Source organism: Hippoglossus stenolepis, chromosome 20 (genome assembly GCF_022539355.2).
Source record: "Hippoglossus stenolepis isolate QCI-W04-F060 chromosome 20, HSTE1.2, whole genome shotgun sequence".
NCBI lineage: Eukaryota > Metazoa > Chordata > Actinopteri > Pleuronectiformes > Pleuronectidae > Hippoglossus > Hippoglossus stenolepis.
This window is the reverse complement of record NC_061502.1, coordinates 11,993,390-12,017,872: the sequence shown is the minus strand read 5'-3', so window position 1 is coordinate 12,017,872 and position 24,483 is coordinate 11,993,390. Positions and strand designations below refer to the sequence as shown.

At 41.0% G+C, this 24,483-nt stretch overlaps 1 protein-coding gene across 2 annotated transcripts; it reads left to right on the top strand.

Annotated features, from left to right (window-relative positions):
* The first annotated feature begins 283 nt into the window (after window positions 1-283).
* LOC118099908 (potassium channel subfamily K member 2) lies at window positions 284-24,482 on the top strand. Of its 2 annotated transcripts, none has more exons than XM_035144708.2 (7): window positions 284-716; window positions 2,057-2,370; window positions 9,698-9,815; window positions 15,060-15,220; window positions 18,358-18,544; window positions 20,604-20,749; window positions 22,567-24,482. In XM_035144708.2, coding segments are annotated over exons 1-7 (1,272 nt in total). In that variant the 5' UTR covers window positions 284-715; the 3' UTR covers window positions 22,912-24,482. The 2 variants fall into 2 exon arrangements, with proteins under 2 accessions (XP_035000599.1, XP_035000598.1); XM_035144707.2 differs by having other exon boundaries at window positions 18,358-18,553.
* Window position 24,483: the final 1 nt, after the last annotated feature.

The following is a 24,483-nucleotide window of genomic DNA, read 5'->3' as shown; positions in this document are numbered from 1 at the left end:
TAAACGCTTGGATATGATGTTTTTCAAGATTTTCATTGCATTTCTTCAGAGAACAATTCACGGATCTTGATTAAACAAGCGTGTGAAATTTGTACATCTTGATTTACTCTAGTTTTGTGGGTTTCAATCCTAACCCACTTCCCCAATTGTGCCCCTGGCCCCCACCCAAATTCTATCTCCATCCGCCCCTGCTGAATCATCTGAGGAGCTGAGGAGGGAGCAGCTTCTCTCCCTCTCTCACTCCCTCACTCCCTCACTCTTCTCTCCCTCTCTCTCCTCTCCCTCTCCTCACGGCAGAGGCGCACGGTCCTCCTGGAGTGTGCAGCAGATCCAGCGTGTGTCACACTGGATGATGCGCCTCCTCTGAACCGCTGCGCTCCTGCGTGACGCTCCCGCACCGTCCGGGGCGCGATGCTTCCACACACCTGGCTGGATTTCGCGGTGGCCATTTGTTCCACCCGCTGCTCCCTTTACTCTGCGTCGTAGCGCGTCTTGTGCTGGGAACGAGATGTCCGGGATGTATTTTCTCCGGAGATTGTAAAAAAAATAAAAAAAAGTGGAGGAGCAGCTCTCTGAGACCATGTGGAGGAGAGAGGACGCGTCCCTCGGTGCGAGCCCCGGAGGCAGGAAAAGACTCTAAGAGGATCTTTTTATTTTATTTTTCTGCGCTTTCTTGGATAAAAGATGCTTCGATAGAGAGAAGGGATGGTAGAGAAGTAAGTGCATCAACAACTAATTGGAATTCAGCACTGGAATAATGAAATGTGCTCTTTTAAAAGAAACATTAGGTTATTTGTGAGTTCATTGAAGAGAAATGTGGCTTTTTTCTTCCTCTTGCACAAATGAATCTCTTCCTGGTAGTTTTGTTATAATTTATAATGTTAAAATCACAGTAATAGTAATGTAACTCCACAAATATCATATTAAATTCATTCCTATTTGACGCGTTTGTTGCGCATGATGGTTTCAGCTCATTATTCGGACTGAGCCTCTCCATAAGTTGTTTACGGTAAAATACTGGCCATCGGGAGCTGATGGGGTGATTATGTAATTTTATCTAGTGAAGCAAGCTGTTGGGAAAACAGGACCGAGATAAAGACTGTTTCATTTTTCATGAGCCTGCAGTCAGTCACGCTGTTTATTTACCAAAAAGCAATAAAAAAATAATCACAATAGTATTTTGGTTACAGTCCTGTAGGGAGACATGTGCCCCATTGATATATGTGGAGTGAAATGATGATAAGGTTGTGATCATCTATTCCCCCAGAATATACAAACTTAACACCTGAGTAGTCATAAAGGAGCATGAATTCAAGTAGAAGTCAAGATTCCCATTGTTAGATCAAGCTCATACTGATGTGACTGTTGATGTCGGTGTTGGAGAAGTACAGGTGCTGTGGAGCTGTTGCACACATTGCATTGAACGCTGTGTGAAGGAAACCTGCAGCTCTATAGCTCCTGCAGATCTTTGCATGTTGTGGAGAGGCGCTGTCCTACTGGCTTATTGCAGGATGGGATAAATGAGACGTGAGAGGAATTGGCTGCACAGTAATGATACAGACGCAGTGAGCACGTATACATTAACATCTCAGATTAGGGCTGGGTGATGTTGTCCCTTTTTAAAAATTTCCATTTTTAAGTTGACAGTTGGTATATTTATAACAATTCATTAATATTATATTGCGATAATTATTGGTAGTGTTTCATACCCTAACTCTGTCATATATCTCTGACTGAAATCGTTTTCCTCTCCTTTATTTTGAAGGGGAGGACATTAAAAAAAGTTATGGCTGCATTGTAATAATCAAGCACATTTTCCATCAAACTCTATCGACCAGTTAATTGATTAATCGAGAACATTCTCATCAGAATTGACAGTGAAAAATGATTCTGTCCTGCAACGTTGTGAGACCGTGATAAGGTTGCTGCGATTAATCTGGCAAGACAATAGTGATTTGGTAAAAACCATAGGGATGTGACGAATGAGTAACCCTGCGGTGAGTCTATTATTATGGAAATAAATCGAATTCCACATTAATCAGTTCCGTCCTTGCAGTGGCTGCACCTGACCTTCTTGACCCCAAGTCTGCCGCCCACAACTCCAAGCCTCGCCTGTCCTTCTCGGCCAATCCTGTGGTGCTGAACATTCCGGAGGATGAGTGCGACACCCGGATTACAGTCATGAGGTGGAAAACCGTGTCAGCGATCTTCTTCCTGGTGGTGCTCTACCTGATAATCGGGGCGACGGTGTTCCGGGCTCTTGAGCAGCCGTATGAGAGCTACCAGAAACTGACCATTCTCACACAAAAACTGGACTTCCTGGTCACGCACACCTGCGTCAACTCCTCCGAGCTGGAAGATCTGGTGAAGGTAGGCTATTGTGTTCATGTTCATGATTGACGAAATACCTTAGGTTATGTTTTCACCCCTGTCCATTTCTTTGTTGATTTGTTGTTGGAAGAAAGATAACGTAAAAGCAACCTGATGGATTACCACAAAACTTGGCGGAAGGATGCAGTTTGGGTCAGGAGAGAACCCAAAAAGTATTATTGTGGATCCGGATCAGCGAGCGGATCTAGGATTTATTTAAATCACTTTCTTTAGCATTACCAGATAATAAAGACACGGTCATGGATCTTCATGAGCCTAAATTGGTCCATTTGTAAAATAGCAAATGTGGCCCTTTTTTGGCAAACATGTGGTGCTCCTGGCAAGGTGTAATCTGGATGTGGACCTCAAGTGGTCCATGTGGTAAATGGTGAATATGGCCCAAATAGCACAAAACAAATCTGGGCCACCTACGGCACCTTTGGTTGACATACGGTATTGCTACGGCTTACTTGTGGCCCGGATCTGGCAAACAGGAGCAGACCGCCCAAGTTCCGTCATCCCATGTGGTATATGAGCTGGATGACAGTGAGACAGTCGGGGCCAGATCCGGGCCCAAACTATTTCGCTATGTGGGAGGGGTGTGTGTAACAAGGTGCAGCTTGAATGAATGTTAGGGGACTGTTGGACCTTGGCGGTGGTATATGTTCTGCTGTTTTCTATTAATTATGTTTTTATACAATTTTCTACACTGAAAGACAAAGGTAAAACAATAGGTTAACATCAGTGTGTAGACAGCTTTACACTCTCTAACCCTGAGCCTTGTGGACACAGTTGCTAGGAGTAAAGTGCTGCCAGAGCTTCAGCCTGATTTTCACGCTGTTGAAGACTCAAAGACAAAGACTTTATACATATTTATTTATTTTTTGTTTAGGCGGTTTCATAAAAATAGAAAAAGAAGAAAATGTTTTTCCTGTCATGATTTGACATCTCACTTCCTGTTTGATCACAATACCTGTCATAGACTCTCTTTTAGCAATGTATGAACAAATTGAATTTAAATCAACTCGCACTGAATCTAAAAACAGAACGTGAAATCCATTCTTTCAACATTCATTCATTTTCAATTGCAAAACTAAGAATAAAACTCCACTATGAATATCAGAGATGAGACAGGAGTCTCCTAATGAAAGAGATCTACTGGTGTAATGGTTTTTCCTTTATCGATTATTGGATCTCATCACCAATCAGGTTTGATTTGCAGCGTTTCCTCCTGAGGACTCCAGTTGGCATGTTAGACTTGTTGATGATGATTACTGCTCTAATGTGCCAGAGCTGAAAGGTCTTTAAATCCCGGTGGTTTATCTGTTCGAGCAGCAAAGGGGGCTCCCAGTCACATACTGCATCCCAGTGCCAAAGCATCCTCACGCTCACTGTTGTCTAACTGTTATTCACCTTTATACTGAAATTTATTTATTAATTTCTCTGGATATGAGACTGATATTTACATCCATGTTGTCTTCTAAAGGTTTGGATGTATGAGGTTGAATTAGATGCCACATGTGAAAGCTCTGTTTTCTGTGTTATTTCACTCTTCCACTGTGTTGACATTCAGTGAAATAAACTCATGTAGGTTGTGACCATGTTAAAACTGACCCCCACTGACAATTGTGTGCTTTGAGAGGCTGAGTTTATGTTAGAAGATGGTGTAGATTTCTGTCCTGAGATCAGATTGACTGTTAGATAATGTTCTCTTGTCAGAGGGGACCTGATGACTGTGGATCTCTGGACAGATGAATTTAGTGGTCTCTTGAATCCAAACCCCTTTTAAATCCATTGGTTCATTTCATTAACACACCACAACAACGTTTCTTGTGCAGAACTATAGCAAATAATACACATGCTCATGCTGCTCATTATTCTTTTCATTATTTGATACTGTAATCAGACTTTATCTTTTTTGTTACCCTTGGCAGCGCAATAATTGGAATAGCACAGTTCCCATAATGCTTTCTATTGCTTCAGTTGGTGGTGCAAACATTTTACATGGTAGAGATTAATTGAGTTGGAGGCAGTAACAGTATCAGCAGCTGAGTCCTTGGTTATAAACACCAGTGTTCTTTGTTTACTGCACCACTTTTCTTTTTTAGCAACACTCGCACTGTAGCTCCAGGGATGAGAATATCTGTCTGTGTTTCCACCGCAGGAGCTTTCCCCAGGAACTAGGAACCTTTGCAGGAACTGTGTGTTTCCAATGCATGGACCAGTGTCCAGTTACAGGGAAAGTTCCTGAGGTAGGATTGCATCTAGATACTTTCCACCAAACAGGAACTTTCTCTTTCTTTTTACCCCACACAAAGTCCCTGCTCGAGGCATAAGAAAGCACAGGGACTTTTGGGGTGGGGCTTGCTGCGCTGAAGAAACCTGATTGGTCAACTACTCAAGCGTTTTAGTTCACCTGGTCAATCTCTGCAATAGCTCACAAAACCATTTTCCTTACTTTAATTTGAGAATTTCAGGTGTTTTGAGCACACTGTGTTGTGAGTACTCGTCTATTTTCCGACTAACATCAGCTCAATTTGAATCTCTCTACTTTTTGTCTAATTATATTCGAGGATATCATCTGCTCTGAAACAGATGGGCGAAAGTGTGGTTGTGCCCTTGTAAGACCCATAATAATGACGGCAAACTGTCCTCTGTCCTCTCCTCGACTCCTTCTGTTAATGACCTTTCTGCTGAATCAGACTGTGTCATTACAGTTTCCAAAAAGAAAAAAAAGAAACACTATACACAGGCTCTCTCTGCAAAACTAACAGCAGTGATTGCTTGCTCAACAATTTGAGCTGAGGAACACTAGGAAGCCGGGCCTGCACGGGGCATTTAAGAACATAATGTTGTCTTAATGTTATTAGGTTATTAGGCTTATGAGCCTGTTTTTAAAAGAACAATACTAACAAAGAAACTGCTGTCTTTGGGGTTTTTCTAGACAAAAGCCCGACCGAACTACTTCTCTTCTGTTCTTCTTCTATTGTGTCTCCCACTCACTGTTTCTTAATTATTTATACAAACACACACACACATCAACCTTTGTATTCTCTTGCTGATCCAAATCCAGTACAACAGAGTATTGTGGAGAGATGTCCTCTCAAAGGAGTAATTTTTAAAAAAAAGTGAGTGATGTCAAAAAGCTCAGAGGATTCCGTCTCTCCTTGTTTGTTGTGCTCAGCTTGGACACAGCCAACGTGGTCGTCACATTATCCTGTCTTATCATTTCTGTTGGCCGGAGTTAGTTTGCATACAACTCTGTGCCAAACCACTGAATTAATATGGCTGCTTTGGCTGGAAAACAAAGGGGCTGACTGAGCCATGATTATTTCAGAGGAAGAGTGAAGCCAGGGTTTCAGAATTCTATCTTTGAACTGTCTCCTTTATTGTATTTGGGAATTATGAGAGATGGAACTGACAAAAATGTTTAATTATGGAATAATTCACCTTTGTACAAAATGTACCTTTTGTCTGTGATTATATTTATTTCCTCTGTGTCAATCTTAATCAGTTTTGTCCTTTGGGGGTCTCAATTTGTATGGACCTTTTTTACTCATAAGCCAGATGCTATTTGAATATTACAGAAGTCTATTGCTAGCTATGTAGCAGTAACAGTTGCCTCTTTACACATCCAACAGACACAGCAGAACATCATGTCCGTGCCCCTTTTAGCTCTATTGTGGTCTCCAACAACCCTTAAGAAAAATATTCGTTTGCTTGTCCATAAGGCTACATTATACAAACACGTCCAGTGAGGCATTTGAAAACTGGTCGTTGAGTCCTGACGAATAAGGACCAATCAGGAAGAGGATTCGCTTCATGGTTTCCTAACATCGTTTTCTGCCCGTCCATACCACAACACAGTCTTGGAGTTTTCAAACTAAAATGGGGCCAGTAGGCTATCCAAGCTTCTCTGTTTCACACGCTTGAAAACTCTGAAGTAGTGTTGACATAAATTATGCAACAGTGATGTATTTTAAAAGCTTAACGATGTCAAATGAGGGTGAAAGTTGTAAACCATAAAACTAAAACAATGGACTAGAAGACGCTACAACGCTTTGTTGGGCTGAGTAAAACTGCAGTACTGGGTGATAATTCTCTGTAAGCCCCTTTTTATAAAAACTATTAACAGCAGTTATTTAAGTACCATAAATATAATATCTTTCATCTACATGGTTTTGAACAAATGAAGAATATCTGTATGGTTAGATACCACTGAGGGTAGTTAAACCCTATCACCAGACAGAAAGGTTCAGTTATGTGCAATGTCAACATTTCTGAATTTCTCTCTTTCTACAATATGTGTGTATATAGTTAAGATCAGGAAAAGGCACCAATCTCTGTGAAATACACACTGTTCTTTTTGCTTGTGTTAGCTTGTGCAGGGAAGCGACACAGATTACATCACACTGTTCAACCGCATCAGCCTTTATCTCTCCACCTATTGACCCATCATGTCATGATCACCTTGTGTCATTACATCGGTGCCTGCTCCCTCAGTTTCCAATCCATTATTCGTCCATTTACACACTTGACCTGTTCGGCCTTATCACGCTCAACGGTCATAGGTTAATGAGAGCTCTCCTAGATTCACCAAGGAAGATGGATCATTGCAAAACACACTCTGATATCACAGTGGCCATAAAGTGTGGGGGTGTGTGTGTGTGTGCACAGACTCCATTTCAAGAGGACTGTGTGTAGTGTTATATACCACATCATTATTATTTCTTCTCTGCTCCTGCAGGTCTATTGATATTAATTACATATATTGCGGATGCAGGTTTTAAAGCACACTAGACCTAGTGGGAAAAAATATCCCACATATACAGAGGAGAATAAAAGCTTTAGTCCAGTGAAGTATTCCTCTGCAATTTATTAACATAATCTCAGTGCTGCTGTTCCTCTGAGATCTGAGCTTTCCTCTCAGTAGTGATACTGAGAATCCACATGCACAAAACCCCTTTGTCTTTCTGCAGTGGAACTGTACTGAGTGAGCTGAAAACCCCCAGTGAGAGCAGGCTAACACAACATTCAGAGAAATTGACCATCTAATGCTCATGGGTTTTAACTCTAGCACGGCACATATTGCCACTTAGGAAGATTTACCACTCAAAATTCGTAGCACTTTCTCAGACAGTGGGTCATTGATTTCAGGCAGAGGTGGACAAACAGACTGGCTGACAGGTTAAAAAATGCAAAATGTTGAGGTATAAATACTAGTAGCTTGTACCAGTACGTTTCATATAGATGTGAACATGTTTCACCATTATTATGTGATTTGACTAATTTTGTCAGGGAACAAGCAGTCAAAGGACTGATCAGCACAAGACTACTTTTTAAAAGATGTGATTTAGTTCACTCAGAAATACCAAAACGCAAAGGAGTGACAAAAAAGCTAATTAAGTAGATAACTGGTCTCATTTAAAGAGGCCACAAAACAACTGATCTGACAAATAAGCCAAAGGGGAGACATAAACTGGCTGATCGGACCATTAGGAAACGATGAGGGGGAAAACAAATTGACAACAAATAAAACTTCATACAAAGAAACCCCATTACCCCCCAGGCTGATGCAACACTTGGTCTTGTCCATTTGACTGAGCCTCTGCATTTAATCAGGCTCCACCCTCAGTCACATCTTTTGGCCAAACCAGGAAGGAAGACAGGTGCAGCAGACACGGTAACTCAACAACGAAGAACACTGAATTAATACATCAAATAAAGACCAAACAGTGTAAACTAAATGTGTGCGCCTCATGCACAACACAATGTAGTGTCAAAAATACAGCAATAAATATGATTTTTAACCAAACATGACTCCTTGTGTTTGTTAACTAATGTGACCAAAACCTGTGATACTGATGTGAGCCTGTGTGAAACTTTAAAACTGCACTGAATCCATATTGATGTGTGGTGAGACAGAGAGAACTTTAGAAATTGCTCTAATTGTGTGACTGCGGATATCACGAGTTGACCAAACCAATAAATATTATTTCTTCACGTTATTTAAACAATCCTATAGCGAACTGAGTCATTTCATGTTTACATCTCTTGTGTGGGGTAAGAAGGACATCGGGTAACAAAAAGTTACTCTATTTCAAATCCCAGTTTTCACTCTACTGAAGAGACGAGGCTCGTGGGCTCAGGCCCGCCTCAGGTTCTTTGGCAAACGCAACTCTGCTAACATGTTTATTTTAATTCTATGACGCAAAACCCTTTAACACATGGAGAAGCCGTTGTTGCGGATGTTATGTTACACTTGTTTAAAATGCTTAATTTAGTCAAGGAATCATTATTGGTGGTGTTACATCAGAACATTTGTATTGAATGCTGGAGTACAAACTAGATGCTGATCCTCCAGTGTGCGTCTGAGCCTCAGCTCCTTATGTCTGTGTTTAGGTGTCAGTGGGAGCGAGAGTCTGTGCAGTGGTGTGTGCTGCCTCCAGCTGTTGGCTTTACTCCTGTCTACTGTCATGTGAGCTCAGCCCCTGAGTGGGAAAACATGTTGCTGTTTTCTTTCCTGTGCGCACCTCCGTTTTTTCATGCTAGTAAAAATACCCTTCAAGGTCGGTGCTAAAAGAGTCCTGGGTTATTTTGTCTGTTTTTGAACGCTTTGGATTTTGTCTTTGTATAAAAAAAATCTTGTGTGTTTGGTGTCTTTTTCTGTCTATGCAACATTTCCTACATGACCAAACATTTCCACTTTGACATAGTATATTTGATCATGCTGGTGTTATTGTAGATTCCAGAGGATTCACACAAAGCTGTCTTATGCAAACTCATGCAAACCTATGAGGCCCTATTACATCTGGAACCAAGCAGCACCAAGTGTGACACTAGTGCCTTTGCAGGATTCAGACCAAAGCAGTTATTTCCCTTTCCATCGCCTGAGTTGCATAAATAGAAATGGTGCATGTCCGAAAATGTGGGTGTTCGTTGACCATCTGTATTTTGTACAAAAATCTGGATCCTTGACCCTCTAGAATTCAGTTCAGCCTTAAATGTGACTTTTTTTTAAGCAGATAAAATATGCAAATGTTAACAACTCTGTACATTTTAAACACCCCCATTTTAGCCAGTAAGAATGAAACCGGTATGTAAAACATCTCTTGCATTTTATAAAGGTGACAGACGCTCCTCATTGTTTCTCACAGATCCTAATTGGGTTTTGGTTGGACATTTTTCTTGGCTGTCGCTTATTCCCTAAGAATGGAGGATGCACACCGCTGGTTTTCTCATGTTCCTTCAGCCTTACATCACCGTCCCTCTGAGAGACAGACTGTGCACTAACTTTTTCTTTGATTCCTTTTCTTTTCCATTCCAGCAAGTGGTTTCTGCAGTTCGAGCGGGTGTGAACCCATCGGGAAATTCATCCAATCAGACGAGCCTCTGGGACCTCAGTTCCTCTTTCTTCTTTGCTGGAACTGTTATCACCACCATCGGTAAGAAAAAGCAATTTCTTACTCTTGAGCAACTCCTTTCTCTTCTTTATCTCTGCGTAGACTCCTGATAACACTTGTTGCAGGGACACAGGGTATTTTTGACATGACATAGCTCTGGCATAACAAAATCAGACACTTATTTTACAGATTGCTCCTTATTACACCAGGAGACTATACTTCACTTGCGTCAACACGATCCTTTGCACTTGCTACTGCTTTAACAAAAAACTGTCTTGAAATATAGTTCTCAGCATCAAAACAAAAAATGTTTTCTTCTGAGAGAAATAAAGTCTTTGTCTGGCAAAATACCCAGACTTGCAAACAGGAACATAAAGGTCCAAGTGTCTGGCTCAGCCGAAGACACACTGACTAAAGAGCTAGTTTGAGACTTGTTGTTGGGAAGCTTTATCCACTGAAAGGTAAACATTTATTTGTAATTACTCCTGAAATGTGTCTCAATGGTGAGTTGCTAAGATTTAGCAATATTCAGAGACTTGATAATTCCATAAATCTGTCCGTATGAAGAAATATCTCGAGAACTCTTCATCTTATCAGCTTCACACTTGGCATGTGTATTACTAAGAGCCCAGTGAAGTGTATTTAGTGTGATTTGGACACGCTTTACCTTCAATACTATTTGAATTAAAAAAAAAAAAAAAAGGCGCCCAGTAGCAGAGGCTGGGACTTAGCAACGTAAGTGAAGTTGTGGATAACGATGTCAGTTGATTCTGCAGTTCGGGTTCTGCCTTATGAGTCAAGCCTCACCGAATTTTTGAATATACAGATTCAACAGCGCAGCTTCCTGGTTCACCGGTCGGTCTGAAGCTGCCTTTGACTCGATTACTGCAGTTCACTTTTGCAGTTCCAGAAAGAAAGCTGCAAACAGGCAGGTTATAGAACGGCTGCTGCACTGTAGAGAGGATGATAACTAGAGGGCTGTTTGAAGAGTGCACTCTTCCCCCAAGGCCAGCTCTCTTTCTCTGTGTGTTATTGATCAGGCAAGATCCGCACATTCCTCCTCCACCCCTCCTCATTGTGTCATGGAAATTGGTTTAGTAGTTTTTGAGTAATCCCACTGACAGACTGAGAGACGTAACCTGCTTGATGGAGGTAACGATGATAATGCCTGGATGCATAGACTGATATTCTGTTCATATAGAGTCAATGTGGAAGATGAGGCAGCAGTGTGACAGGTTTTTCTCTGAGACATTGAACAGGAACTGCAGCTTGACGGGATCTGACACTTTAATATGATCGTGAGGGTCCTGTCCTCATTCAGTCTTAAGGACTTCTTCTCCATGCTCCTTTTTACACAATTACTCACTCTGTCACATCCAGCTGCGAGAGCTACACACACACACACACACACGGCTTGTCTGACAGCTCCTCTGGCTCTTCCAATCAGACCTTGACAAATTGGTGTGTGTTTTAAGAGGGCTGCTGGGCTCCATTTCACATCTCTAGCATCCTGTCAGAGCTCAGCCTCCATTTGTTAAATGTAATACCTTCCTTTATGAAAATAGGACTTTACTCTCTAGTTGGAAAATTTGTCAGCTTACTTTTTGAAATGATCTGATTTTGTACTTGCTAAGCACAAAAAAACATTTCTACATTTTGCTGCGCTGCATTAACTATGTGCTTGTTCCTTTGCTCACCAGTAAGAGATTAGTTGGCAAAAGCAAAATGTTACAGCTTTGCAATAATATGTCGTCTTTAAGCAATCACGTGAAGGCAGAGTGTATTTTAACATCTGTACAACTAACCCTGTATGGAAGTGATGATTGATATTGTTCTATGACCTGGCTCAGGTTAAACCCTTTGAAAAACAAATACATACAGAGAATAATACTCATAAGTGAAGGAAAAAAACAAATAAATTAATGAATGTAGGAGTACATGATTAATTCCTTTAAATAGCCTGAAACTGAAGTCTTTTATACGTTTCTCGGTTTTACTTGCAGAACTTTCCATTGTAGTTAGCTGCTGTTTTGGAGCAGCAAAGAAGTGATTTCTGGGGGAAATGAAATTGTAGTTTTATCTGAAAGACACTTGTATACTTATGATTCTGTATTTTCGGAGACATTTATGATGCTGGTTTCGATATCGGAACATCACTCACCTGAGAATCAACAAATGTACTTTCTGTCGTTCACAGGTGCTGCTGTGATGTACATCGTGTTCTCTACATAAGGCAGATTTACTGAGGATTGACTGAACATACAGTGATGATGTTGTCCCATAAAGTGCACTGCGGCAGTTTATCTAAAAAAAAAAAAACACAGCTCTCAGCCATATTTTACTCTGTGTGTAAAACTCAATCATCAAGACGAAGGTTGCAAAGTGAAAGTGCACAGAAATGGAAAACAGCTTGTTAGCGTACACAGCATATCATTTTAGTGCCGTCTCTTGGTAATCACCTTAATTTTGTCTGATCGGTACAAAATGTTCTGTCGCTGATGCTGCTGTGCAACAAAATCACATTTCACAGAACAGATTCCTAAAGTCTTTGTGCAAATTCCTTGACAGTGATCATCAACCGACACGATAATGTCAGTTTGCTTCTAATCACCAAGCTTGACTTTATTCAGCTAGAGGTGGAAGAGCAAAAATACAGATTTCTGCATGTTTCTTGAAACTTGGTGGATTCAATCAGATTCGATGAAGGATTTTTAACATTGTGATTTAGGGTGTTTAAAAAAAATATTTACCAATTTCCCAGGAAATAATTAATGGATCTTGACGATTCAGGCATATTTATTGGACTGATATCTATAAACATGTGTAATTTAGTGCGGCTTAATTGAATTCTAGGGAGACTATTGGGGCTTGGCCAAGGTATCCCCCCCCACTTTTACCTGACAATGAACTGAAATAACTCACATCTCATTGCCTCTCCTGTCTCCCTCCCTCCCTCCCTCCTGCTGGCAGTAAAAGTTACTCACTGCACTTCATCATGTGGGACCCCTGAGTTATGTCTCAGCAATTCCTGCTGAAAATCACATTCCCCACAGTGTATAGATCAAAACAAGTCTGTACCGAATATTGATTATAACTCACTTTTATAAACCTGTCCCACAGTGTAGCACGGTTTTATTTTAATATTTCAGGTGGAAAAACAGTCATTTTCTCCACAGTTTACACTTGAATCTTCAGTCCATATATTTTCATGCATTTTTAAATGAATCAGTACTTTCCCCCATTTTTCACCGCACATGTTTTTATACTTAATGTTCATTTAAGGCTGTTTTACTTTATCATTAATAATATAGCAGAATAGGGCAATTAATTGTTTTCCTAATCGAATTCAAACGAGATAAAGTTTCCCTAATGAATACCACGTTTCTCTTCCATCGTGTGACATTTATACTTTAGGTGTATGTAAGTTGCTTTTCATCACTAATATTGTTATATAATTCAAAGATGAGTTGAATTATTCCGTTTCGTTTGTTAAAAACCAGACAAAGCAAGTGCAGCTTCTGATTTGACATTTGTTATGCAGGGACACACCTGGAGTTGTTAAAACAAATAATCAGGCATCCTGTCTGCTATTGATCGAGTCGTGAAATTAGTGAGACTTGATTGACGATTCTTCTCATATTTAGTGTCACCTCACTGCAGAGTGAGACTGTGAGGTCATTAGGAGGCCGCCTGCAGCTCCTGTCCTCAGACTGATGACTGCAACAAAAAGGAGAAGTGGATGGAGTTCGTAATTCAGATGCCTTATGAAACGTTAAATAATGCAGCTCATGCAGTCAGGTTTATGTACAGTGAGGTATAGGTCCTGGGTTTTGTTTACCAGGACATGGACCTGTATTCGCCCTGTGTGCTTTTTATAGCTGCACATGATTATGGGTTTGGAGATGAAAGGCAGTGAAGCAGTGATGGATCTGTGTGTGTGTCTATGCACAGCCTATTGTGTCTTTTCGTTTGTTCCTTTTTTTTTTTTCATTTTTGCTTAGAACAGACTATGAATTATAAAGTGTTGTCTGACTCAGACCTTCGTCTCTTTTCTAATGAAATTCCTCAAAGCTGTTTTTTAGATTGACGTATTCACAGTCGAGCTTTGTGAGGAGTTTAGTTTATACTTGTATCATCTCCTACCAGCTTGGATGAAATTATAATGTACATTAATGGTAAATTGACTATTTCTATGGCACATTTCCACTTTTATCTACCACTCAAAGCACTTTACAGTACAAAACACACACACACACTCATACACTCATACAATACTTCGATTTCACTATCACACACTTTTCACCCATTGTCGGCACAGCCGTCAGGGGCGATTAGGGTTCAGTATCTTCAGTATCAGTAAGGACACTTGTGAATGCTGACTGAAGGAGCTGTGGACGAACCTCTTTTCCTCCTGAGCCACAGCTGCCAGTAAAAATATATGTATATACTCTGGAAAGGACCACAATTCCGAGAACTGTCCTTCACCGCTTTGATACAAGACACTAGCAAAACTTCCTTGCACTTGTAGAGGAAACAAAGCATTCACCGGGTCTCTCTTTTCTCAAGATAAAGTCCAAAACAAGAAGAGCTGAAGAGTGCTTAACATGCAAAGTAAGAAAAATAAGGCAATACAAATTCAAATGGATAGAAAAACACTTTCCTTCTCAAAGAGACTGCAACAATAAATTACAAACCCACATATTTGCTGCTGCAGAGAAACGCCGCATTCACTGGATATATTTGAATCAACAAACAGATTTATGCATTCAAGTAAATCACTATGTAAATAGACTGCATTATATTTTCTGCACTTATTTCTACTGTTATCTACCAGAGGTCACATTCACTCATTCACATCCTGTTGTCACAGCTGTTTGGGGTTCAGCATCTTGCCTGACACTTCAATATGCCAGGGACTTGAACAACAAACCTTCTGATTAGTGATAGACCCATTATAAAATGAAATGTTCTCAAAGACCCAAAATGTAGAAATGCTTCTTTGCAACTATTTCACTTTACACTTGTTTGATTGTACTACAACATAGAACTTCTTAATATTGCTTAAATATATTATATATATCATTATCTCTGTGTTTACGTATATTTGTATGTTTATTCCTATTATCGTCTTCGTTATTGCTCTTTGTATTTGTGTGACCCTGGGTTGGGGGGAGGATGGGATAACGTTAGTACACAGATTTGAAGTAAATAAAGAACAATGCATTTATAAATAAATAAATTTGCCTGATGGACTAATTATCTCTGTCTGTGTCGTCTTCCTCTCAGGGTTTGGGAACATCTCTCCTCACACAGAAGGAGGTCGGATCTTCTGTATAATCTACGCTCTGCTGGGGATTCCCCTGTTTGGATTCCTATTGGCTGGCGTCGGCGACCAGTTGGGGACCATTTTTGGGAAGGGCATCGCCAAAGTGGAGAAGATGATAGTGGTGAGACCTCTTATCGCCTCTGAGTGTTTAGCTGTGTGCGATGAGTCGTTTTAATCAGATTGTTTTACAACTCAATCCAGTTAGGGCGAGGGCAGCTGTAAAATCGTATTGCCGGAGATGTTTCCATAAATTGCTGCGATATCCATGTGTCAAGGTTACGGCTGCGTAGTGGATGATCTTAAACACTGCAGAGCAAGATCAGTGTTCACCTCAGATTTCAGCAGACGGTATTTCACCATGTGGAAAGGAAATGCTTTTTTTTTGCTTTTTTTTATTGAGTTGCCATGTCAACAGAGCCCAGGACAGAGAAATGTAATGCAGGCAGCTTTTTTCAGTAGTGGACGCTCAGTTCAGTAAACAAGTTATTTTATATTAAATCAGCTTTTTCTTTTTCTGCCTTTTTTAACCGAACTTACTCATGTACGTCTGTTTATGGCAGTGAAATGCGCGCACACACACACAGACAGACAGACAGACGCATCACTCTAAAATAATGATGTTCGTCCTATTAGCCACATTGCAAGTCACACACTGACCTCTTTTAAAATACAAGTACATACAGTACAGTGAGAAGGCACCCTTATTCAGTGTCAATGGACTGTGCAGGACAGTCTGTGGGATAGTTGGTGATTTGGCTTCTCCTGAAAAACCAATGCAATCAAATGCTTGTGAACAAGTCTGCTATCTGACAGGAACAGTGGCAATCAAGAAGCATCAACCACCAAAAAGTAGACCAAGTGCACAAGACTCTAAGGTATAAGCTGATGTTTTGTCTTTATTGCTACTTAACCAGAATCACCTCTGCTGTTTAATGAACTAAATCATTTATGAAATCGACAGTGCAGCTAATTGATACATTTTTATGGAAGGTTAATAATGAATCACAAAATCATAACTAACCTTTTCCATATAGATGGATGGAAACAGTGTGCTTCATTAAGAAAACAGACGGTGGAGAACATGCTGTAGAAGAAAAACAGGCTTATAGACCGTAAAGACACATTTTAAAAGAAATGTTAAAGACTTAGGTTGAGATCCTATGAATGCAAAAAAGAAAAATATGATTATTATCAAGGTGTCAAATAAATTTACATCCTCAGTACCTGGGGGACATATGAGATAAATGCATGTCGGCTTTTGGGAGCAGTTACAGTTGATTTGAGAGTCGGTTTTGGGAACACTGCGACACTGTAATTAGTTTCTGAATATAACACTGTCGAGTGTGGCTGTGAAGTGGTTTGAATGGATTCCTATAAAGCAGCACGCAACTCAAAAGGGGGAAAAAAACGGATTATTCAGCTATATGATGAAGGATTCTAACAGTCGCACGTACATGTTAATGACATGGGGTGGCAGTGGGTTATCAGGGCCGTTGCATACAATGCAAATTAGTTTTTTAATGTGTAAAATATCAAAATGAGGGAGAATTTATCTCATGTTTCTGTGTTAAATCTGACGTCAGTGGACCCAGGTCTCATCGGCGGCCACGGAGCTGAACCATAGACTGTACTGTTTATAAAGATGGACGACATTACAGCTCCCCAAAAGTGAAGCCAAAGTGTCTCAGTCGCCTCCTGGTGGCTGGCTGCAGTATAGGTCATAAACTCGGTCTCTTCGTAGACAGAGTAGTCACAGTTAGATGTTTGTTCAAGTGCAAAATATTCTGTAAAGTTTGGTTATAATTAGTTATTGATGCTTTAAAGACTGATTGCATCGCATGATTGACAGCTTGGAGTGACTTGTGATTGGCGCGGGTATCGATGGGACCTCGAAACTGCGGCTCCATCCTCTGATTTGCAGCGGCACACACTCGTGCAACATGGCTGCGTTCGTATTCAGGATATTTTGGCTTAATCTCGGGATAGTGGGAGGAGGAAGAAAGGCGTCGTCCATCTTTAGGTACAGTGATGATGTGGACCCACTCAGCAATGACACCTGGGCAACAAAGATGAGAATCCCTTCACCATTTCATTATCGTACCCAGGTTAATTTCCTTTACAGCTTTTGTAGCTTTGTTGCAATGGCTCAAAATCTCAAGACAGCAGCAATGACTCAGGAAACGGCCGACTGAAACCAAATAAAAACTAAACACTACGACTGTTTCCTTGTTGGCTCCGTGGCGTCTCTCCCGGGGGGGGCGAGCTGAGAGGTTGGCAGCTTGTTTGAACAATGGAAATTGATTAACTGTAGCAGTTGCTGAAATCTCTAAAGTGCAGTGAAGACACCGCCTGACATTCCACCTCATTAGTCCCTTTGGAAAACATCACTGTTTACTCTTCACTTCATCTGCTCCTGTAAACTGTACACTACTGTTTTCTACTCCGCCGTGCAGCGAGGACATTAGACATCACAGACTTGGTGCTCTGAGGCCTGTCTGCTCTCCCGTGCTCCCCCTCGGAAGCACCAGGCTTACATAACTCGGAGGGGGGGGGAGAGGAGAGCAGGAGACACGGGGAACCAGCTGAAAGCAGTCACCTCAAGTGGAAGGGCAGCCGAGGGAACGGCAGCACACAGAGCGCACTAAGTGCCGAAAATGTGATGAGAAAGAGGGAGTGCAGGCGTCACCTCTAATGAAAATCCTCACAGTTACAGTTGGCAGCACAGACTGTAGCTGTGATGCATCCGCTAGTATACATGCTACTATGATTGCATGTGAAATATCCGAGTTATTTGATATTCCAGCTAATGCGTGGCACGTCAAGTCATGTGCAGCTTGAGTGGGCGAAAAGTTATGTAAAATTAACTTGACAGCCGGAGGTTTGAGACGTTGGAAAAGGATTGAATGTATTCCTAGATGGAGGCGGGAGGAATCACAAAGAAAATCATGTAGGAAAATCAAAGAAAAATTCAGAGAGTGCAGGTCGTGCACTACAAGAAGTCAGCGAGACCTGTTGATCAAACAGAAAAATGTTCATGTCGGTCATTAAGCCAATGCTATTTTAACGAGATACTAAAGAGATTTCCGCCACATTGCGAGGTACCACAGACCTGCTAAAATTCAAACCTATTCTCTGCATTCGTAGCCTCTGCACCCCTGTCGAGCGGATGAATTTCTTCCAAGCATTCCCCTCGTCTCTCTCGCGCTAATTGGTAAAAAGTTTATTTTCTACACCAGCAATTCTTTTATTTCCCCACAGAAATGGAAAGTCAGCCGGACGAAGATCCGCGTCTTCTCCACGCTGCTCTTCATCCTGTTCGGGTGCCTCATCTTCGTGGCGCTGCCGGCCGTCATCTTCAAGCACATCGAGGGCTGGAGCACCCTCGAGTCCATCTACTTCGTCGTCATCACCCTCACCACCATCGGCTTCGGGGACTTCGTTGCCGGTGAAAAGGGTCATTTGATTTTCTGGTCTTTGTATTCACATGCAGGCCGTCTTTCATCTCTGTGTTTGTTTTTATAGCTGAGTGATTTCTGGTTGACTGAGTCTGACTCAACAGATGTTTGTCAAAATGATGAAACGACCACGGTCATCCCAGGCAAATAATTTATAATAATTTTCTCATCTCGCTCAACAAGAAAACCAATATTTTTTTAAATGTTGAGCTATTTTTTTTAATAAATGTAAAATCCTACAGTATTCATAAGAGTATATGTGCAATGACAGAACGATAGAGCTGTGTGTGTGTGTGCTGTGTGCTGTGTGTGTGAGGGAGCTGTTAGTTTTCGCTTGACGTGACCTGTTTGAACTCAATAGCTGAGATAGCCAGGCATCTCCAGACCAAATCACATTTCATTTTCAATTTCCAAGGCGCCGTTAACGATTGCTGAGCAAACCCCCGGACCCAATCAGCTGGACCCACAACAACACAGTAACAAAACATGTGACGCAGCAACCAACACTGTTAATGCAGAGGTTTAATCTTAAATTTACCGTCCATTTGATTTAATAGGGCAGATCAGTCATCGTGTTGAACCTGCTCCACTTTAGATTAATGGTTGTGATTGGTCCGGCCTTTCTCAGGATGGATGGGAATCTATCTGAAATGGGCGGAGGAGGGGGGCACCCATGTGCGTGAGCAAATACATACGAGTTCACTGACCGGACAACGAGAGAGGCAGATGGGGGGGGGGGGGGAACAGCTAGATTCAATTATCCCGAGCAGACCTAATGATTATAGATTAGATAACGGCAGCTCTGCCAACCCAGGTAGCTGGAGTATATTCATCAGCCCGGACCTGTTAGTTAAACTGGTGCTGTGATGGGTGGTTATCTAACCGCACAGTGAGCAGTCGGCCGGTGCTGCTTCATCCCTGCTGATATTTTAAGAATCGATCCATAGGTACAGAACGTGGGCAGTGACGAGACGACATTTATACACACTAAAGGTTATGTTAGCACCTGGAAAGGACTTTTTATATTTTTCTGTAGATGCAGTATGACTGCAAGTTTACAGATATACTATATGCTTATCTAAATCAATATCTATTCCCAAGTCTTTTTTTATTTAAATATCACAGAAAAGCCTGAAATCGTGTGAGTCAGTACAAACAAAACAAGGACCAACTCGCACAAGCCATTGCGAATGATCAAACACGCCTCAGGGAGCTTTAAACTTTGAGGACCAAATTTCTCCCTTAACAATCTCTCGAATTTTACCATATAAACCTAAATGTTTACATATATCTCAGAATATTTTATTCTACAGTGTATGTGATATTGTGTAAATGTTTTCTTGCTTATTGGTCCTTATTTATTGCCCACTTTTGTTATATTCGTACAAAACGGTCCTGTATTTTTATGCCTCTGTGCCGGTGAAATTGTTTTCGGGTTGTTCGTCCGTCCCATTCTCGTGAACTCAATATTTCAAGAATCCCTAGAGGGGCATTTCTTCTAATTTGGTACAAATATTTACTCGGACTCTCAATCGCATGTTTTGCCTCGTGGATGTAATATCTCAGGAACACCTCAAGGGAATTCTTTCAAATTCCACACAAAGTACACATGTTCACTTGGACTCACTGATTAACTGATTAGTTTTCAGTGGTCGAAAGTCAAAGGTCAAGGTCACAGTGGCCTCAAAACAACAGTTTTTGGCCTCTTGAATGTAATATAACACCAACTTGAGGGAATTTCTTCAACTTTTGATCAGTTGTCACTTGGACTCGAAGATGAAGTGATTACATTGCAGTGGTCAAAGGTCACAGACACTGAATGAATCTGGAAAAAAAGATATGTCGCAATATGAACACTGAAACTCCTCTGGTTGGCAGAGGCATACAACCGCACTGCGGTAATTCTAGTTTCCACTGACCCAACTGTATCTATCAAGCCTTTTTTTAAATCTGCTTGTCTTCGTTCTTTCTCCCAGTTTGACATTGTTTGATCAGTAACACTGAACACATGCTTTTTTGATGGATGATATGATGTCTTTGGTTCTGCAGGTGCCTCAGAGAAAAATCCAGAGTACCTGGACTACTACAAGCCTGTGGTGTGGTTCTGGATCCTGGTGGGCCTGGCGTACTTCGCCGCCGTGCTCAGTATGATCGGGGACTGGTTCCGGGTCATCTCCAAGAAAACTAAGGAGGAGGTACGCGATGCTGTTCATATTATACATGTATGTAGCTTCAATATTATACATGTAGCTCATAGTTTAATATTATACATGTATGTAGCCTGTAGCTTTTTATTACTCGTATATGTTACATACTGTATATAATAACTTTAGAGACTTATTCCCAATAATTTCTAAGGCAGAGACTTAAAGGCAGACATCTAATAACTAACTGTACCTCATAGAATCAGTTCCAAAAACATCTTCTGTTAATTAATTTCTATTTTTATTCAATTTTTAAACTTCCACGTCTGTACTGGCCTTCGTGACGGATGAAAGTTCACCTGAAATAATTAATGAAAACTAGATAGTTCTTTCATGGGATTCGCTAATCGAAGAGCAGCTGAGACGTGGCTGAAGGCTGAAGGCAGGAGCTGTTAAACATTCCTCTGGTCAAATAAATGGATGTTCACAAGACTGAACTTCATCAATTATTGGTCAGCTGTTCGCAGTGAGGTTATTCTTTTCCATTAACCTATTCTGTCTGCCATCAAAGAATGCATTAGAAGATACAGACCAGGATTTTGTGCATGTGTGGTGGCTCATTATTCACCAAAAAGACAACAGCACTGTCGTCGGATCCTTTATTCTACACGGACAAAAACTTTTTTTTTCACCACCTCTATGGCCTCAGATTTCTTAGAGGGTTTTATAGTCTCTTTGTGCACATAACTATTTATGGATGAATGTTTTATTTGGTATTCAATTAAAATTTCCTCAGGCCGAAGTCTGTAATATCATAATATCTATCATAACTGGTGGTTAACAATTTGAAATTAACATACCAGTATTTTCAGGAGTATTCAATTAAAATTCCAAAAAATGTCCTCAGGCAGGTCCAGAACAAAATGTGTTACTGGCGTTATGATTTAGTGCGATGTATATTGAAATATTAGATGTATGTGTGTTGTCAACATCTGATTGTTAAATTAAAGAAAGTATAATGCAATAATATGTTAGAATATTCATTGTCAGATCTCACATGAACTTCTTTTTTTATGTTTAGTAAAAAATGAATAACAGAGTTTTTGGAATATATAGAAATTAAAAACTGTCTACCTTTCTCTTTTTAGTTACTTTTTTTTTTTAAACTTTTTTCTGATTCACTGTTAAAAATTTGAATTCAATCATTATCTACTCACCACTATGCTGATTGAGGGGTGGGTGAAGTGTTTGAGTCCACAAAACACTTCTGGAGTCTCTGGGTAAACGTTGTTGCAGCAGAATCCAATACAACTGAAGTCAATGGTGACCTACACTTCAGATGTAATAAAACAACAGAATAGACATCACATGCCTCCAGTCTGCTCGTGTGGCGTCCGCAAGCCCAGAAATTCGACTCGAAAGGAGGTAATTTACCCCAAATTTTAAGCCTAAAAGTCCACTGGAAGTGGCTAAGCTAGCGGACGTAGCAACACGATCGTGTGTCGTAGGAAGATATCAGCGGACATCAAACACTTCACCCACCCCTCCATCGGCATAGTGGTGAGTAGATGAGTGCATTTCATTCATTTTTCAGTGAAGTATCCCTTTAAAGTAGAAATGCTGTCAAAAATTTGACAAATCTTAATTATTTATTGCGGGTCCGAGTAGGACGGCATCTGGGTCCACAATGAACCCTGCAGTATTTTATGTGCATTGACAGTTTTTCTACAACACACCTCAGGCTTTTCTATTTCCAGGAAACCCACTGGTTGTCATTTCTTGAAAATCAAACTCCAATTTAACACAAATGCTGCTCAGACAACATTTAATCAACCTGCAGGCGTTTATGTTGAGTCTTCTCTCCGCAGGTCGGGGAGTTTAGGGCTCACGCAGCCGAGTGGACGGCAAATGTGTCAGCAGAGTTCAAAGAGACCCGGCGGCGGCTCAGCGTTGACATCTATGACAAGTTCCAGCGTGCAGCGTCCATCAAGCGCAAGCTGTCATCCGAGCTGGGCATCAACCAGGAAATGACCCCTGGCAAGAGGACGCTGTCGGCCAGCCTGTGCGAGGACAGAGAGGGTTACCCCAACTTGACTCTCTCACTCAGCCCTGTCTCAGGGGCCCACACCAGGAACGGCAACCTCTACCTAAACGGCCTCAGCCCGGACTACGCCGACCGGCGGGAGATCGCCATCATCGAAAATCTCAAATGAGGAGCAGAGTGAAAATGAGATTCAGAGAATTGAGTGAAATGCACAATACACACTTGCGGTGGTAAGATACCATGTGTGTTCATCAGCTGAATTGGTTCCAACAACTGATTGAAATCCTTGAGTGACTCAAAAACAGACCAATCGTCATCCTCCGTACTTTCATGTGCGTTTTTAATACTCACAGACAAAACCCTATTGGGTGCGATAGAGTTTCAGAGGTTCCATTCATTCAATGGAGTCCAACATCCATGACAACATGATCCACAAATCCGAAGCGTGTTCTTGTCTGGAGTTTCACCTTCTTCTCTCTGAGCAGGAAGGTATTTAAAGCCCATATTGAGGTAGCAACACACTGAACTTCTTCATCTTCTCGTGTCGCCCTGTAAACACGGACACAAACACATTCACCCCACTTAGAAAAGCAATAGACACACGTGTGCTCATCTCCTGTTCAATTTCCAGTGGCCCTGAAATCTGCATCAGATAAAGAGGACCCATCCGATCGTGGCTTGTTCTTTTTATTTTATTTAAGTTTACAATTCTTCTTATAGTATGAATTTATATGCCTTGTCAGTCTGCCCTCACTGCAGAGATGAATGTTGACGCTCTCGCTCCTTCACGACTGACATTCAGCTTTTCACCCTAAGGAATAATCCGCTCGTGCCTTACTGAAAACCACACTGAACATGTGAGGATGGTGATGCATGAAAGACTTTGTCCGTCCACTCATACTTGTTATATGTGAGCACAGCAGTAATAAAGTAGGAGCCTTCATGGGGGAAAACGGTATAAAGAAGATGGAAAATTTGTTTGATCATCTTGAAATCAGATGAACTGTGGCCTGTCTGTCTTGCCGGTGTGTTTTAGGTATTTACTGCCCGTCTTGATGTGCGGAGATAGTTATGTTAACCACACGGTGCCAGGCTCGCTGATCGAACCCCACTCTCCCCCATACCAAAGTAATGATCCTGCTTTTCTGACAGACGGATACGAGAGGTCTTCAGCCTCATCAAAGGGATCAGGAGTGCTTTCTGGTACTTCTAAAGATTTCCTGTCCTGTGGGTTTTTAGAAATTGAAATTTAACCCACTGCTCAGTTTTTGGTGCGTAAACACTTAATTTTTTTTCATGCATGCATGTATCGCACCGTAGCAATGAAAGCTGTGGGGCTGTGAAGCATCTCTTTACCTTCCTTTTCATGATGGAGGGAGTTTGGTATTACCACTGAGATCCATTATATCGTGCCAATACTGAATGTACGCCATCAAACACCTTTATTTACTGTGTATATATGTATATATGTATGTATACATGTGTATATATATGTGTCTGTATATATGTATATATGTGTATATATATGTGTGTATATGTACATATATGTCTGTATATATGTGTGTGTATATATGTACATATATGTCTGTGTATATATATATATATATGTGTATATATACAGTGACACAATTATCAACACTATAGATGTCTTTGATTGGCATTAGATGGAAATAGAGGAGCTGGTTTGAATAAATTCCTCTGTTGCTGAATTTGTGTTGATAAAGATCATGAAAACGGCAAG